The sequence below is a fragment of the Musa acuminata genome, chromosome BXJ3-1 (assembly GCF_036884655.1).
Source record: "Musa acuminata AAA Group cultivar baxijiao chromosome BXJ3-1, Cavendish_Baxijiao_AAA, whole genome shotgun sequence".
Lineage (NCBI taxonomy): Eukaryota > Viridiplantae > Streptophyta > Magnoliopsida > Zingiberales > Musaceae > Musa > Musa acuminata.
The window spans coordinates 10,467,303-10,483,873 of NC_088349.1; the positions used below are offsets into that span (position 1 = coordinate 10,467,303).

A 16,571-nucleotide genomic window follows, 5' to 3' on the forward strand; every position below is an offset into this window, starting at 1 on the left:
ATTTCCTTTTATGCTCTTCACTGCTATTTATTATTGATTTAATTACTTACAACACTTATTTATATTATAAGTTAAATAAATTTTTATATCGTTTCTCCATTTCGAAATCACTAATTCATCCTCCCTCTTAATGTTTTTACTATTCTAACAACTTTACCACTTAAATTCTTATTAACTTAAGCATTAAATGGATTTTGTTGAGTACAATTCGAATATATTTTTTACAGTGTCGAGCTAGATCCCTCATCTTTGACATCTCAATTGGATATAAACTCGAATATGAATCTCGGCTAATTAAACTTGAGAATTGTTATTAGAGCCTTGGAACTTAGTATTTAATGACTCTTACTGTAATACTAGTTTTCCTCTTGAAAATGAGTAAGAATTTGAATTAATTTATAAATATATTATAATTAATTAGGATTTGCACCAATTGTTTAGATTTAATAATTTTCATATCTTGAAATATTAATCTAATGGATATAATTAAACTTGTGTTTAATTAATTTTTAATATCTTGAATATTATAATCAATTGACCTCTTCCCTGGACGCAGAATGTCCTTTATGATTCGTGTTTGTCCAGGATGACCAACTCCAGCTCCACGCGGCAAGTGATCGAACGCAAGAACAGTCATTTGCGTCTCCCTCTCCTCCGACGCTCGAGCTGTCCGTCCTCGTCTTCCAGAATTAGGGCAGAGATAAGAGATGGCAGAGCGAACGATGATGGGAAGGAGATGCGCGATCCTCCGCGCTTACTTGTTTACCTTCGCCCTAGCGTCGTTCCTCGCGGCGGCGCCACCCGCCTGCGCGCTGCGGTTCGAGCTACAATCCGGGAACACCAAGTGCATCTCCGAGGACATCAAACTCCACGCCATGTCCGTCGGAAAGTACGCCGTCGTCAACCCCTCCGATTCGGGCCCCCTCCTCGACTCCCACAAGATCACCGTCAGAGTAACCACCCCCCTCTCCCTTCCTGAACCCTAATCCCTCTTTTGTTTTTGTTTGTGTTGGATTCATGTGTTCTACGATCTGTGGCTTGTTTGTCGCTCATTAGGTGACATCGCCGTACGGCAATAGCATCCACTACGCGGATCTGGTGGACTCGGGCAACTTCGCGTTCACATCGAACGAGGAAGGCGACTACTTGGCGTGCTTGTGGGCGCCCGATCACAAGCCGCCTGCCACCATGGTGGTGGAATTCGAGTGGCGGACCGGCGTCACTGCCAAGGACTGGCCTAACGTCGCCAAGAAGGGGCAGATCGATGTAAGCGAATTGCTTTCTCTTCTAATGCTGTCAGCATGTCTAATTAGAACCTTTACATATGAATATTTCGCCTTGAATGTTTGGTTATTATTAGGTGTTCATTATTTTTAGCGTTTCTTTCATTCTCAAGGGAAACCTTTTGATTTAAGGAACCACACATTTCTGCATGGAAAGACCCCTGAATCTGATACAAGTCACCTATCTCTCATCTTCAACTGATCTAACCACATACATTTTTAGGGTAAAATCACAAAGAATGATCCTATGATAATTAGCTAGTGTTGATAAGCCATTTTGTACCAAGAGGCCACGGAAGTCCAAGCAGGCTTATGTAGTGTGCTTCTGGTTTGCAAAAATATGTGCTCCATTGATGGAGTCTGCGATACTGCATGATCCGACAAATAGAGGGTTATATGAGATGAGAGCATGGGAGCATCGTCATTGTTTTCTTCTTTCATATAAAAAGCCATTGGCATAGAGGCTGATAGATATCACGCCTGTAGTACATTTTATGCCATAACACTAGCTATATTTACAGATGTTCAGGAACTGAATCTTTATTGGATCTTTCATGGCATCTGTTGTATTTTGTATTTCGGTTGCCACTTATTCAATGCTGTCAATGAGCAATCAGATCATCAAGCTAGCTGCTCAGACTCTCAGAGGAGGTCATTTACATGCAAGCAAAAGCATTGAGAACATGACTGTTTATATGATTTTAAGGAGAAAGTGTGATTGTTGTTTACAGCGAACGTTTAGATCCTAGTTTGATTTATGTGATGTCAAATTGTCCTGTTATTTGAAGTTTGGTTTTAAAAAAATCATTATGGTCTGTTTGGTGATTTACATTGTTTTTTTTCTCTCTTTGAAAATCTGTGAGACTACATGTTCTCTTAAAAGCAAAATTTTCTAATAGATTTTGTTCCGTAAAGAAAGAGGGTATATGACTGACAAAATGTTTTTTATATATCAAATTTGATTAATGAAAAAGACTGCTTTCTATTGGATATGTGATGTTTCTTCTTTCATCTTTCTTTTTTGTCAATTTGATTGTTCTTTCTACTTTTATTCTTTTTTGTTATCTCTTACTGTTATTTATATTTGTTAAAATGTATCTGTGTGGTTCTTTTAAGGAGTTGAGCCAGTTTAAAGCTCTGCTGTAAGGTACACCTCCTCTATAAATGTTCTATAAACAAGTAGTATATTTTGGTGTAATTAACTACTAGAGGCACCCTTTGCATTACCATATTATTACTTTGGCATACAAAATTTGTGCTGTCTCTTTGTTTTCTTCCTCCCTTGTTGTTGGTGATGGTGTTGTTGAATGTGTGTGTGTGTGGTGGAGTGGGGCAAAGATGCGGAATTCACATATATTTCTTTTGGTCTTTTGTAGGTCATGGAATTGGAGTTGAAGAAGTTGGAAGATACTATTAAGTCCATCCATGATGAAATGTTCTATCTGCGTGAAAGGTACACATGCTGTATAAAATTTATCTGAACCAGCATTAGCAACATTAATTGCAAAGGCATCATCCTAGCTTTGCGTCTGTTTGCACACTGGAAATATTCAGTAGGATTTTACCATCTGATGTGAAATCGTATATTCTGTTAGTTACGTCGTGATGATTGTTAAACTACTTATCTTAAACCAATAATTTGGCTTTTGATCCACTAACTTTATATACACATTATGTGCTGCCAAATCAATAGAATTAGTTGAATAATTTCATCATACCTAAGATCCAGCTTGCTGCTAATTTAACTTTTGCTTGTCATTTGTTTTGTTTCTCATAACCATCCAGGGAGGAGCAGATGCAAGACATGAACAGATCTACCAACTCTAGGATGGCTTGGCTAAGTTTCCTTTCACTTGCCGTCTGTCTTTCGGTGGCAGGCTTGCAGTTATGGCATCTAAAGACATTTTTCGAGAGAAAGAAGCTGCTTTAGTCCTGGTTCAGCCTTTTATCTCATACTTTATGGCATTTATTTGTACTAGGATGTTATGGAGGAGAATTCCAGTGGAGAACTTGGTGTATCAGACATTGGCATTGAGTTCTCCAGACACTCTTTTATCTGAATTCTAAACCCCTTGAGGTAACACAAGTCCCAAGTCAAATATTGTTTGCTTCTAAGCTGGACTTGATTCTCTTTTTCCTGTTTTAGTCCAAGAATTTTGTGATATACTATATTTACATGCATACTACTAGATTTACTCTTCAGACTAAATGCATATCTTTATCTTGATAGCGACAGCAATTCGTGGGTAACTGTTTCTAAAATTAAATATGATCATATTGACTCTTCCAATATCCGTATTCTTGTTACAATCAGTTGGAGCTTGAAGTTTTTTCTTCTAGTTTTTGACCGTCCGAAAACTGGTTTCTCTAAAAACTTGGTGAATGGATCTACTTTTGAGATTTACAATGATGTTTGGGTTCTTGACATTTTCCTATCTAAGAATCCCACCTTTTGTAATATTATTGTGCCTTATAATTTTTACCCTAGTCCAGCAACTTAATTACAAATTTCTCTTGGAGCATTGAACCTGCCAATGAGTGTTTTATACCTGCTTTAGTTAACCAACCTTGTGCACAAATTGACATACCTCCTCTCTTAGAGCTGATATCAAATGGATGTGGATGTGTAATGGAAGTAGGAGACAGTTTAATCCAAAAGGGATTTGATATCAAAGATGACTGCTTTTAGATGCCAAGCTGTGGGCTGCAGACCAGTGGCAGAGTTAGCAATGGCCAAGGCATGGATGCAGATCAAAATATTCCTCCGGTGCATTGCTTCACAGCCTGATTCAGACCTTCCAAAAGAGCTGCTGCTGCCTCCGCCATTGCAGGAAGAGCAGCCGAATTCAACGATGACATTGGAAGATGAGGTGAAAGCGAATCCCAGTCCTGCAGGCAAATTAGGAGCGGTAAAAGATCCATCACAGAATAAATTCAGATCAAAACCATTCCCTGTGATGGATCTTTTACCGCTCCTAACCATTTTTTTTAACTCGTCGTCCTTCTCCCCACCCAATCCTAAAAACCATTTTTTTTAGGATGACATCATTTGCAAAAGAATTCGTTTGCCATCATTAGTTTTATCAACCGGGGAAGAGATGACATTCGTATCCCCCACACAAACAATTAGGATATTAGATAATAGTCCAATAGAAAAAAAAAATCATTCCATTTGTAAAGTCGAAAAAGTACTGACATATATTCTTGAAATGAGACAAGGAGACATATTATCCTTTTGAATAACTAAGTTTAAGGATTACGTATTCTTACCCACCAAGATAACTTTGTATTTGGCGTGTTTCAAAAGCACCAAGATATTTTCGAATCAACTTGCTACATAAGAGAAGTCACCACTCCATAACCTCCCCAGTCTTATGATAAAGGTCTTGTTTGAGTCTTTCTATGGGTGAGTTCTCATAATAATAGTTAAATCCAAATTAAATGATCGAATTAGGCCAAAAATGATCTCCATGTAATGTTTCTTAAGGGACCATTGACAATTCCAAGAAAGTATATTCATGCTCATGAAGAAACAATGTTGGGAAAAATAAAATGGAGGGACAAAGGTCTCAACCAAAATAGAAATCAAAAGAGAAGTAGGTTTATCACATTTTCTTTTTTTATTACAGAACATAAATGAAAGTAGGAAGTGATTTAGGCTTTCCTGACGGAGATGACATCATATTCTGGTTCGATATTTAGGGGTTGAGGCTGCCTATTCTGGCTCCAGTCTCCATTGAACAAGTTGTCACCCATTATAGCACTTTCGTCAATGATTTTTTTGAATGCAGTTATCATTTTATCAACCTAGAGCATCAAAGGGAGGAGTGAGTCGTGTCAACAATACGAGCCTCTTGCTATGAACACTTGTATAAACAAAAGACACGAAGAGTAAAGGCTCCCATTTAGAGGAAGGGTTAGCTGAGGTGACAATAGTCTCGATAGAAAGAAGGGGGAAAAAGGGGTTGGAGAGAGGAAGCGAGATGGGTTCCCTAAAAGGTTTAGAGAAAGGACTAACCTAGGAAGTGGGGATGGCCTTGCCTTTCTTCAATCTACCCTTATAGGTTGTAGCAAGAGACGGTACCATTAAATATAGTGATAAGGAATTGCTAGCATGATCTCTCACGATTATCTGACACTATGACAACAAGGGGGACTATAAAGAGAAAGAATGATCAATAGCATTAAATGATCATCTTGAAGAGGAAGCCATGTTTGAACTTTGACCACTAAATGACAGCTTAAGGTTGAGGCATTGTCATAGGATTAGCTAATCTTGATTTCACCAAAGCTTAGAGATCATGAACTTATTAGAGTAGTTGGGTTTGAAGAGGATGCATTCGAGGTTGGCTTTTTCCCATTACTCAAGCTAGAAGGATTGGACTTGATCCTTTTAGACTTGTGTCAACATTGGATCTAAACCTAAGGTCTATAGAGAAGGTTATCATTCTCCCGTTATGAGGCTATCAAAATCCTTTCATAAGTGGTGGATCAGAGCTAAGTTGAATTGGATAGTGGGTGAGGATAGAAATTTTAAATTCTTTCATAAGGTGGCCCGCTCTAGACATAAAAATAATCTTATTTTAACCCTCAAGTCTTATGAAGTAACTAAGATTTCTAATCCTAAATCAATTCTATAAGAATTTGTTAATTAGTATTTTGGCCTTTCAAATATCTCTTCTCCCTAAAAACTTTCTTCATAATATTCCTTCTTTCTCCCATGATTTTTTGGTGAAAGATTTCTTAAGGGAGAAAATTGTTAAGGCTCTTAAGCATTTAGGCAAAGTCAAAAGCCTAAACCCTAATAAATTTAACATAAATTTCTATCTATATTTTTGGAATAACTATTACCATCTCAACTAGTTGGTATCAAAATGTGCGAATATTAGTACGATCAAGGATTTTTTATGAATCTCATTATATCATGTCATCTATAAATTGCTCTCTAAAATCATTGCTAATAGGATAAAAGGGTTACTTGGCTCTTTCATTAGAAATATATATGACGATATAAATATAGTATTTGAACTTATTTATTCTATATCTTATTTTAAAGAAAAATCTCATTTGATCCTCTTTAAACTAGACCAAAAAAAAACTTACGATTCAAATGAGTTAGTAACGAGGCAACTAAGTTATCATTCTAGATTCATTGAGTGGTTGCATGTGTTTCATCTCCTAGCTTTACTTATCTTATCAATGACACTACCTCTAACTAGTTCTGTAGTAAAAGGGATTAGGTAGGGGGATTCACTCTCATAGTTTTTTTTTTAATCTAATCGATTCTCTCCTCATTGATTTCTTATGAGATTTCTAATAAGAGGATTCTTCCTTTCAACCTGAAAGTGATGAGAATCTCTCATATTATATTTACAAACAATCTCATCCTTTCCTTTAGAGCTACTCATCGATCTTATATTTCAATTTTAAGGATTCTCTAGGTGTTGTCTACGGGTCAATGTGGTTAAATCAAATATCTATTTTTTCAAAAATGCCTCTTTCAACATCATACATGAGGTTTGCAACTCATTAGGTATCAAGGAGGGGGGTATAGTCCTTCAAATATATTAGAACATTTATAGGTTTAGGTAGGCTTTCTAAAAGCCATCAATCTTTGCTCGTACAATAGATACCTTATTAAAGTGGAAAGATTGGTCTTGGTTAATTTTGTGCTCAATGCCCTCTGAATCCATGTCCTTAATAGCTGGGTATTTGAGAAGATCCTTCATTACATGTCCTAACTCTCTAGGGATTTCTAGTGGTATGATAAGTAAGATTCTAAAAGACTCCATCTCATTAGTTGAGATATAGTTTATAAGGATAAGGAGGAGGGGGTCTAGGTAATAAGGACTTCTTTAGAGTCAAAGAAGCAATTTGTGCCCAAAGACTCCTTCTCATTTTTAATGGTATTTAGTAACTTTAGGTATTAGTTATTAGAGCTAAGTATGACATTCCTCACCTATGGGTTGAGTTGGGTTGTAATAAAAACATACATAACCAACTTAGGAAGGTTAGAGAGGAATTTAAAATCATTGTCGATAAAAAAATATGATTTCTATGTGGGCTGACTCATGGATTTCCTATACATCATTATGTTTTTGGCATACTTTTGTAAATGTGAGGATAGTTTCTCATATTTTTTTTTGCGTTAGATTTGATTTCTAATGACAGCTTGAGATGTGAACAAATATGATTCTCTTTTTCTTCGTGTGAAAGAGGTGGTTAGTGGAATTTATGTGTCTATATCCCTTGATAATGATTAGTGAGTTTAGACAAAAAGCCCTAAAGGAGTATTTGTGGTGAAAGGAGCATATAAAATATTAAGCAACTTAATAACAATAAGGAGGAAGGTGGCCTACCAATAATAAAATTTATGTTTTTACACTATGTTATAGTGTTTTCAATAATATCAAAAAATACTATAATATAGTGAACAATACTATTATAAACTTATGTTTTTCTAAAACAAGAAAAATCTATATGTCAATTCATCGAATCTCAAAAGTCACATCCATGGTAGGGATAGATAGTGTATGGTACTAAGTTTTCAATTATTCATCGAATTAAAAAAAAAAAGTTGAATATTTATATATCATGTATCCTTACCTTAGAGAGATTGTATGTTTTGAGACTTAGAATGTAGTCTTTTATGTTAACAAAAATATAAATCAATTAATTATTTATTTTTTGATATATTTTTGCTAACAAGATTTGAGATATTATACAAGTCAAACTAGAGGTATATAAATGAAGAAGATATGATTTCGATTATCGAGTCTATTAATATCAAGACTCTTTAATTGTTATATACCTTTGACTTATTTGGAAGACTGATAATAATAGTACGATATTCATTGGGAACAATTAGAAAGCCTCGATAATCAAAATAAGAATAACATATGGATGGATGATATAAAATTAATTAGAATGAATTCATGATAAAAATGAGGGTGAAGGTCTTGTCGTAAAAAAAATCTAATGATAAATGTATATATATTGAAAACATATATTATAAAGCAAACATATATTATACATAAAAATTATATAAATTATTTTAAATGATGAAACATTCGAAACATTAGGATTGAGTCTGATTTCAAAAATAACAACGAACATTTAGAACTAGATGATCGATACAACGTCATCTCTTTTAGATATTATTTATTTTTAGAGAGTGAGTGCATTTGATTTTTTTTTATGTAATATATATTTTTCTAAAAAAATTCATATTCCCTTGATTTCTCCCAACGATTAACTACCTTCTTAAAAAAAAAAATCAAAAACAAAAGCAACCTCGGACTCCACATCCCAAAGTTAGTTACCTTACCACAAGCTTGGAATGATTATAAGCGAGTCTCACAAGCCATCCCATCACCGTACCACAATCCATTCCATGCTTTCGAGCCTCACCCACAGATTCGCACCAATTCGAGCATCTTTGTTTAACCGTACATCCACCGTCCATTTGCTCGCTCGACGCATCATCCTCAACGATCAACGGGCGATGCCGCGTACTTCGACCGGAAGCAAAGCGGGGGCCCGCCGTAGCAGTACAAGAAACGGGACAGCCTATCAACCCGAGAGCAAGGACGAAGCCGACCAGATGGAGACGGGCGGGGTAGAGATCGCGTTCTTCGACGTGGAGACGTCGGTGCCGGGCCGCGGAGGCGGCGGCAACGGGTTCTCGCTGCTGGAGTTCGGGGCCATCGTGTTATGCCCGCGGCGGCTGGTGGAGGTAGCGAGCTACTCCACCCTCATCCGCCCCGCGGACCTCGGCGTCATCTCCACCGCCTCTGTCCGATGCAACGGCATCACCAGGGACGCCGTCGCCACCGCGCCGTACTTCCGAGACGTCGCCGACAACGTCTTCAACGTCCTCCAGGGTGAGAAACTCGCTCCTTTTCTATTTGCCCTCTGTTCCACTTCTGACCGCCGAGTTGCCTCGTGTTGGTTGTGATCCTTGAGTGCGCTGTTGATGAACAGGACGGGTGTGGGCTGGGCACAACATTCTGAGGTTCGATTGCCCTCGCATAAGGGAGGCGTTCTCAGAGATCGGGCGGCCTGCTCCCGAGCCCAGAGGCATAATCGATACCTTGCCTTTGCTCACGAAGAATTTCGGGAGAAGGGCTGGCGACATGAAGGTACTGTTGCCCAATTTCAGATGTATTAATCTTGGTCTTCTCCATCTGTGCTTGCTTTGGCTTAGCGCTTGTTCTCGGATCCAAAAAGTGGAACTTTCTAGGGTTTCGGACATTGCGTATCTCAATTTACCGTCCCAGCTACCTCCAATTGCTTTTTAGATTAACGGAAACATGATTGGGATGATCTTTTCTGCAGATGGCTAGTTTGGCGTCTTACTTTGGTCTCGGAAAACAGACACACAGGTATCTATTCTACCAGTAACCTAAACTGAGAAAGGTCTCTGCTTCTAATCAAGGTTATGAGCGAGACATGTGTTATATTCTTTTAGTTTCATTGGTCTGCTTCCTGCTATTGATCTGAACTAGCAGAATCGCTATTGTATTAAGATGCCTGCATCTGTATGCTTATGAGAAGTTGGTAAATACTACAGTTTGTTTAACCTGTAATTAGAATTGCTTAGTGCAGGCAAGAAAAAAACAGTAATATAGAGGTCGGTTGTAGATGAACCTTTAGCAGCCAAGCCGTTGATCATCAATCGAATTTTTGATGTCATCGATAGTAAGCTATGTTGAGTTTGAGAATCCAAAAAAGCATGGAATTATCTAATTTGAGGTATGATCATTCTTTAGCATGGCAGAGTACCCAAAATGCACCGTATATTGAAGGGGAGTGTTTTTAAGACTTCTGCCTTCAGAATTTCCAGTGGACTTCCTAGAGTTTTGATTGTTGATATGAACAGTGACAAAAGTTAGTGGATGATACCTCCATTAGTTGTTTGAAAATAGAGATACAGCATTCCAAAAGGTTGACAAATTCTAGGTCTTCACTTCGCCTTTCAGTTGATATTCTATAATTTACAAGTTGTTCCATATATTTTCTGGTCACGGTTCTGCTTAAATGTTCTCCTTCTTGGATTTATTTCATTCTGATACCCTGAATTTTATGTAAATGACCATTATCTATGTATGCTTTTGGATCCTTCTTTCCTCATTTGGGTATCCACATGTTTTCCATTGAATTAGCACAATAAATTCTTATGTGGAATCTCTTGTCCCTTCTTTGTAAATATATTGTTCTGTTCATATTCAGCCAAGCTTGATGGATCATGTAGCACAGCGTATTCGTGTTCCTCTGTCATCATAGTTATGTGATTGTTCATGCTATATTGCCTGGTAACAGAGACAACTGAGCAAGAGTAAGGACTTCAATAGATCCTACAGGACTATGAGGAGCAATTCAATCTCATCCTTTGTTCTGGTCATTTGTCTAATTCTTGCATAATGAGTAAATGACTGCAAACATGGATCCATGCTTGGCCTTTGTCTAGATTTAACAATAAGTTTTGATATAATTCCAGACTAATGTCTTTTCATAAATCTCTGTCTGGTCAGGAGCTTAGATGATGTTCGAATGAACCTAGAAGTGTTCAAGTATTGTGCTACCGTTCTTTTCTTGGTAAGTATACAACTTTTTTCCATGGTGTGATTTTTTTTTTGAAGGAAAGGTATAAACTTTTCCAGTGGTTGTGGCCTGGTTAAGGCCTTCCTTTCATTTTTATTTGGGGGTACAATTAGCTAAAAGTCTAGTTTCCACAGGAGGCGAGTCTCCCAGATGTGTTTTCTATGGCCAGTTTGGAGTACAATCACACAGCATCCGGAACTGAGGCTAATGGCCGTACTTCTGCTGATCAAAGTCCAAACTCTTCTGTTGTTCCATTCAGCAGGAAACAAAAATCAGACTTGAGCCAGGTTATATTGGAGCCCAATGATAGAGCTGGATCCAGTATGCCGATATCAAAAGGGGTTCCTTCTGACTTGGCGTCACATATGGAGCAGATGAAAATAGATTCCTTGCAGACAGAACCAGCATGTAACTCTGAGATGCCCTGTGCCACAACTCCCGCATCTGAAAGTTCCAGTAGTCATGCTGGATTTTTGAAGCCTGATGAAGTGTTGCCACAGCAGATCAGTGCACCCGTGATCCAAGGTAGTCGCAAGACAATCCTACTTCACAGAGATTGCCCTTTGCAGCTTTGTTGTATGGGAATGAGGATCCATTTTGGGGTCAGTTCTAAATTTATGGACTATGCCGGACGGCCAAAACTTAGTATTGTGGTTGATGCTCCAGAGAACTTGTGCAAGGTTTTGGATGTCTGCGACCAAGTTGCTCAAATATCATCTGAAAATTCTGGTAGCAACTCTGAATGGCGAACTCTGCTAAAGAGGAATGACTACTCAAATACTTTTACCATTCGCCTGCAGTAAGTTCCCTGAGATCTAAATACTTTTACCATTCATCTGCGGCGAGTTAGTTCCCTGTGGTCTAAGTATCTTACACCTTTATCCAACAATCTTAGCATAAATTGTTCTGGAGATTTTGGGACATGCACTTTGTCAAGACCTTTGTGGAACAGGTTAAGTAGCTAATAATTCAGCAAATAGGTACCAAGTTGGTTAGTGTGATAATCACAGTGTTTTGCATGTTCTTGCCTTTGTCCTATGCTTATAACTAAAAGAAAACAAATGATTTATACTTTCTGCAATATTTTATCACATAACTAAAGGAGTTCTGTATCCCAGAAAGAGTTGGAATATGATGTACTGCTGCAAAATCCAAGGTGACTTGACCTTAGATTTTCCCTTTCCTATTTCCCCTGCTAAAATTAAGCATCGAAAAACTAATCGAAAGCTTATTCATCCATAAGTTTTCCTTGCACAGATTTCAGTTTTGGTTTATCATGCCCATCTTTTAAGGGGCGTGCATGTGTACTCCATGTGTTTGATCCTTTTTGTGCCTTTTACATTTTGATTAGAACCTTACAATTAATTGACATTGTCGTACAGCATCCCAACCGTGGCAAATGGTGATGGAGCTGTTTCCTCGATAGACATATACCAGAAGGACCCTCGTGGGAACATGCAGAAGCTTGAGTTGAGTAAATTAGATGCTGCTGAGCTCGATCAAATATTTCTTTCAGGAACTGCTGTAGATGCTTGTTTCTCCACAGACATCTATGATTACCAACAGAATGCTGGTATAAGATTGGTGGCCAGAAGACTGGTTGTCAATTCCAGATAGGAAGAGCTTGATATAAGGTATATGGTAGAATCTGCTCACCATTAACATGTGATGTAGAAACATTATGCATAACATGTGAGTGTAATTGTTCAGTTATTATTTGATTTATCCTGATGCTTAATAATATTTGTTGATCACTTTAACATGTGTCTAACATATACCGAGCAATTTCATGCATTTGAGTCCTAATGGACTCACTCGACATTTCAGATTTACAATCTTCAATGTATTTGCTACTACACTAAACTGTTCCAACTTATTTATTTGCTGGGATTGCCAAGTTATTTGTTATGTGCCACCTTTTACGTTGCAAACTGTGTCCTGAGAAATGTTTGATGCATTGGTGAATAGAATAAGTTGAGTACCACTTTTAATGACATTGCCTGAAATGTTTAAGCTCAATAAATTACTAATAGAGGCATCATGTTTTCGCTGCACAAAGAACCGACGACATGAGGATAAATGAGATTAAATATTTCAATTTCATAAGTATAGAAATATCAACATAAAAATCAAAATACTAAATATAATTAATTTAAAAAATAATATATAATTATCCATCTTTGACACTCAAGGCATTTTAGTAGAACCCTAAAAAGCATCCAATGAGACAGTGATTCACGATATTTTTGAAAACCAGTTATCATGTCACAAATAGACCCCATGAAAAACCTTATCACACCATAGTCTATTCAGTTAACCAAACCTCTAAAGAAACAACCGTGTTAGAGGTTTGGTTAAGTTGGATGACAAGGAGTGCCGCCGTTTACCGAATCCGACCGATCATTTAACTGAAGTCACGGGGACCTGACTTGGAACCAGTGGCGTGCACTCCAGGTGGTCCATTGAACATGCGCCAGCCTCAACTGGCCAAGAGACGATAGGGAGATGCTAACAAGCATTGAAATCTGACAAAATCTCAAACCTCACATCTCATTCGTCCTTTTCTTCCCAATTTATTTTCTTAATTTTAAAGAAAATAAAAACAGGTTTACTCTTGAACGTCCTCGTCCCTGCGTACGTCCTCTTGAACTCCTCCCTCGCCGTATCGCCGAACTTGTTGAGGCTAAGCTTGTAAGGCTTGGCTTTCTTGTTGGACGCGAACACGTAGTTAGCGTTCTCTTTAAAAACATCAAAGCGGATGCGCTTCTCGTCGACGCTGCGTGACACGCCATGGTGGCTCTGCCACCTCTCGTACAAGTCCAAGAGCTTCTCCTCCGACGCGATGTCATCCCCAACCAACGGCAAGCCGGAGAATGCTACCGCAACGAGAAAGGCAGCGAACAAGAATCCTCTCCCCATGGTGGTGAACGAGGAGAAACCAAAAACAGGATGGAAGTAGGTTTATGGTTCGGAGGAGGTATTTATGGAGATGTTGGGAGTGAAGCATGACGACTGGGCGGTTAGGAGATTAGGGCAAAGGGCAATGGGCATGGGCATGGTCATGGGAGAGGCTCACTTTTACGTAACTGTTATTGGCATCTTCTTATCCCATGCATGCATGCATACGTCGAAAAGGTATATTTCTGACTTATATTTATAAGGGATAATGAACTTTCTAAAGAAAAGACAAAAGTAAAGGATTTCTTTTAATATGAAATGGATATTTCCGTATCTTTTCTTTCCGAATATTTCAGACTTATATTTATAAGATGATAAAATATGACGAAAGCTATACCAAGAATCGGTTCACGTAGGAATGAGCGTATTGGTTCACGTAAGATTGGACATAGAATACCAAAAGGAATTATTCACGTTCAAGCAAGTTTCAACAATACCATTGTAACTGTTATAGATGTATGAGGTCGGGTGGTTTCCTGGGCCTCCGCTGGTACTTCCGGATTCAAAGGGACAAGAAGAGGGACACCCTATGCTGCTCAAGCGACGGCACTAAATGCTATTCGTACAGTAGTTAATCAGGGTATGCAACGAGCAGAAGTTATGATAAAAGGTCCTGGTCTCGGAAGAGATGTAGCATTACGAGCCATTCATAGAAGTGGTATACTATTAAGTTTCGTACGTGATGTAACACCTATGCCACATAATGGATGTCGACCCCCTAAAAAAAGACGTGTGTAGAAATAAGAAAAAAATGGATTTCAAGAGAAATAAATGATTCAATGATCTGGTCAAATAATAGTATTAGTATAGTATGGTTCGAGAGGAAGTAGCAGGAGCCACTCTAATACTACAGTGGAGGTATGTTGAATCGAGAGTAGACAGTAAACGTCTTTATTATGGTCGTTTCGTTCTATCCCCGCTTATGAAAGGTCAAGCCGATACTAATAGGTATTGCCATGCGAAGGGCTTTACTTGGAGAAATAGAAGGAACATGTATCGCACGTGCAAACTCGGAGAAAGTGCTGCATGAATATTCTACGATAATAGGTATTGAAGATTCGGTACATGAAATTTTACTAAATTTGAAAGAAATTGTATTGAGAAGTAATATATATATATGGAGTTAGAGACACATCCATTTGCGTCGGGGGCCCTAAATACGTAACCGCTCAAGATATCATCTCACCACCTTCCGTGGAAATAGTTGACACAACACAACATATAGCTAACATGACGGAACCAATTGATTTGTGTATTGGATTACAAATCAGGCGAGATCATGGATATCGTACGAAGCCAACAACTAACTCTCAAAATGGAAGTTATCCTATAGGTGCTGTATCTATGCCGGTTCGAAATGCTAATCATAGTATTCATTCTTATGGAAATGAGAATGAAAAACAAGAGATACTTTTTCTAGAAATATGGACGAATGGAAGTTTAACACCTGAGGAAGCACTTTGTGAAGCTTCTTGTAATTTAATTGATTTATTTATTCCTTTTCTACAAGGAAGAAGACATTAATTTTAAAGAAAATAAAAACAGGTTTACTCTACCCATTTTTACCTTTCAAGATAGATTAACTAATCTAAAGAAAAACAAAAAAGAAATTCCATTGAAATGTATTTTTATTTATCAATCAGAATTACCTTTCAAGACCTATAATTATCTCAAAAGGTTAGATATACATACATTATTGGACCTTTGAATAAGAGTCCAGAAGATCTTATGAGAATTGAATATTTTCACATAAAAGAGATATCGGACACTCTACAAAACCATTTCGCAATTGATTTACCTAAGAATCAATTTTAATTTTAAATCCATGATAATTATTTCATCTTCTTTTTCTAATAAAATAGAAAGAAAAATTTATAAAGAAAAAGAAGAAAATTTGTTTTTAATCTTTTTGGCACAATCCGTATTTTCGTGGAATGATCATAATCAAATTAATGTATCTAAGAATAGTGACTTTGAAGTCATAGATCCGAGATAAATGTGCCACCACTAATGTATGACTAAAGAAAGGGATTGCTACGATATCGATACAGTGGTGGATGCTATGCTAACACGTGCATAGATCCGAGATAAATGTGCCACCAGTGCATGAAGATGCAATCATTAATTTATGGTGAGCAAATATAATAATGATGAAAAATGTGATTTTGATGTACTATTAGTACTCGGACTCGGTTTGCTATTATTCGGTCCAATCTTGACGCAGGAAGAGTTACGTGTAATAAAATATAAATATGTTGATTTATGTAATGATCAAATCTTTCATGATAAATAAAAAAGAAAACCGATATGGGTTATCGATAGAATTTGCACATCAACTAAGCCATGTTGAGTTACACTGATAGTTCATCTTCTAGAGGGTTTCTGATATATAAAGATCTGCTTGTACGTGCCAATAAAGTAAAACAAGAAATAAACAAATATAGATCATTAAAAGGATTTAAGTGGTTAATAGCACAATGATAATTGATATAAATCGGTGAAAAGGTTCACTGTATATATTGATCCAAAACGTATAATCAAATATTGGAGATATTTCAAGAATTATGATAAATCAAAAGGAAAATAATTTCTTAAAAATTTATCGGGCTAATTAAGATTAAATATTTCATCAGTAGAGACAACGACGTGAGGAGAAATAAGATTAAATATTTCAATTTCATAAGTATATGAATACCAACATAACTTCTTAAAAATCGAAATACTAAA

The 16,571-nt window shown here is 37.3% G+C and overlaps 2 protein-coding genes across 2 annotated transcripts; both read left to right on the top strand.

Moving 5' to 3' along the window:
- The first annotated feature begins 593 nt into the window (after positions 1 to 593).
- Positions 594 to 3,398, top strand: LOC103991337 (transmembrane emp24 domain-containing protein p24delta9). Its single transcript, XM_009410758.3, has 4 exons — positions 594 to 953; positions 1,057 to 1,266; positions 2,660 to 2,736; positions 3,069 to 3,398. Exons 1-4 carry the CDS (start codon positions 708 to 710, stop codon positions 3,211 to 3,213), a joined length of 678 nt encoding a protein of 225 aa, XP_009409033.1. The 5' UTR covers positions 594 to 707; the 3' UTR covers positions 3,214 to 3,398.
- A 5,374-nt stretch (positions 3,399 to 8,772) lies between these two features.
- Positions 8,773 to 12,646, top strand: LOC103991330 (protein NEN1). The gene is made up of 6 exons (XM_009410743.3): positions 8,773 to 9,166; positions 9,267 to 9,424; positions 9,621 to 9,667; positions 10,817 to 10,880; positions 11,021 to 11,685; positions 12,269 to 12,646. Exons 1-6 carry the CDS (start codon positions 8,788 to 8,790, stop codon positions 12,501 to 12,503), a joined length of 1,548 nt encoding a protein of 515 aa, XP_009409018.2. The 5' UTR covers positions 8,773 to 8,787; the 3' UTR covers positions 12,504 to 12,646.
- The last annotated feature ends 3,925 nt before the right edge of the window (positions 12,647 to 16,571 follow it).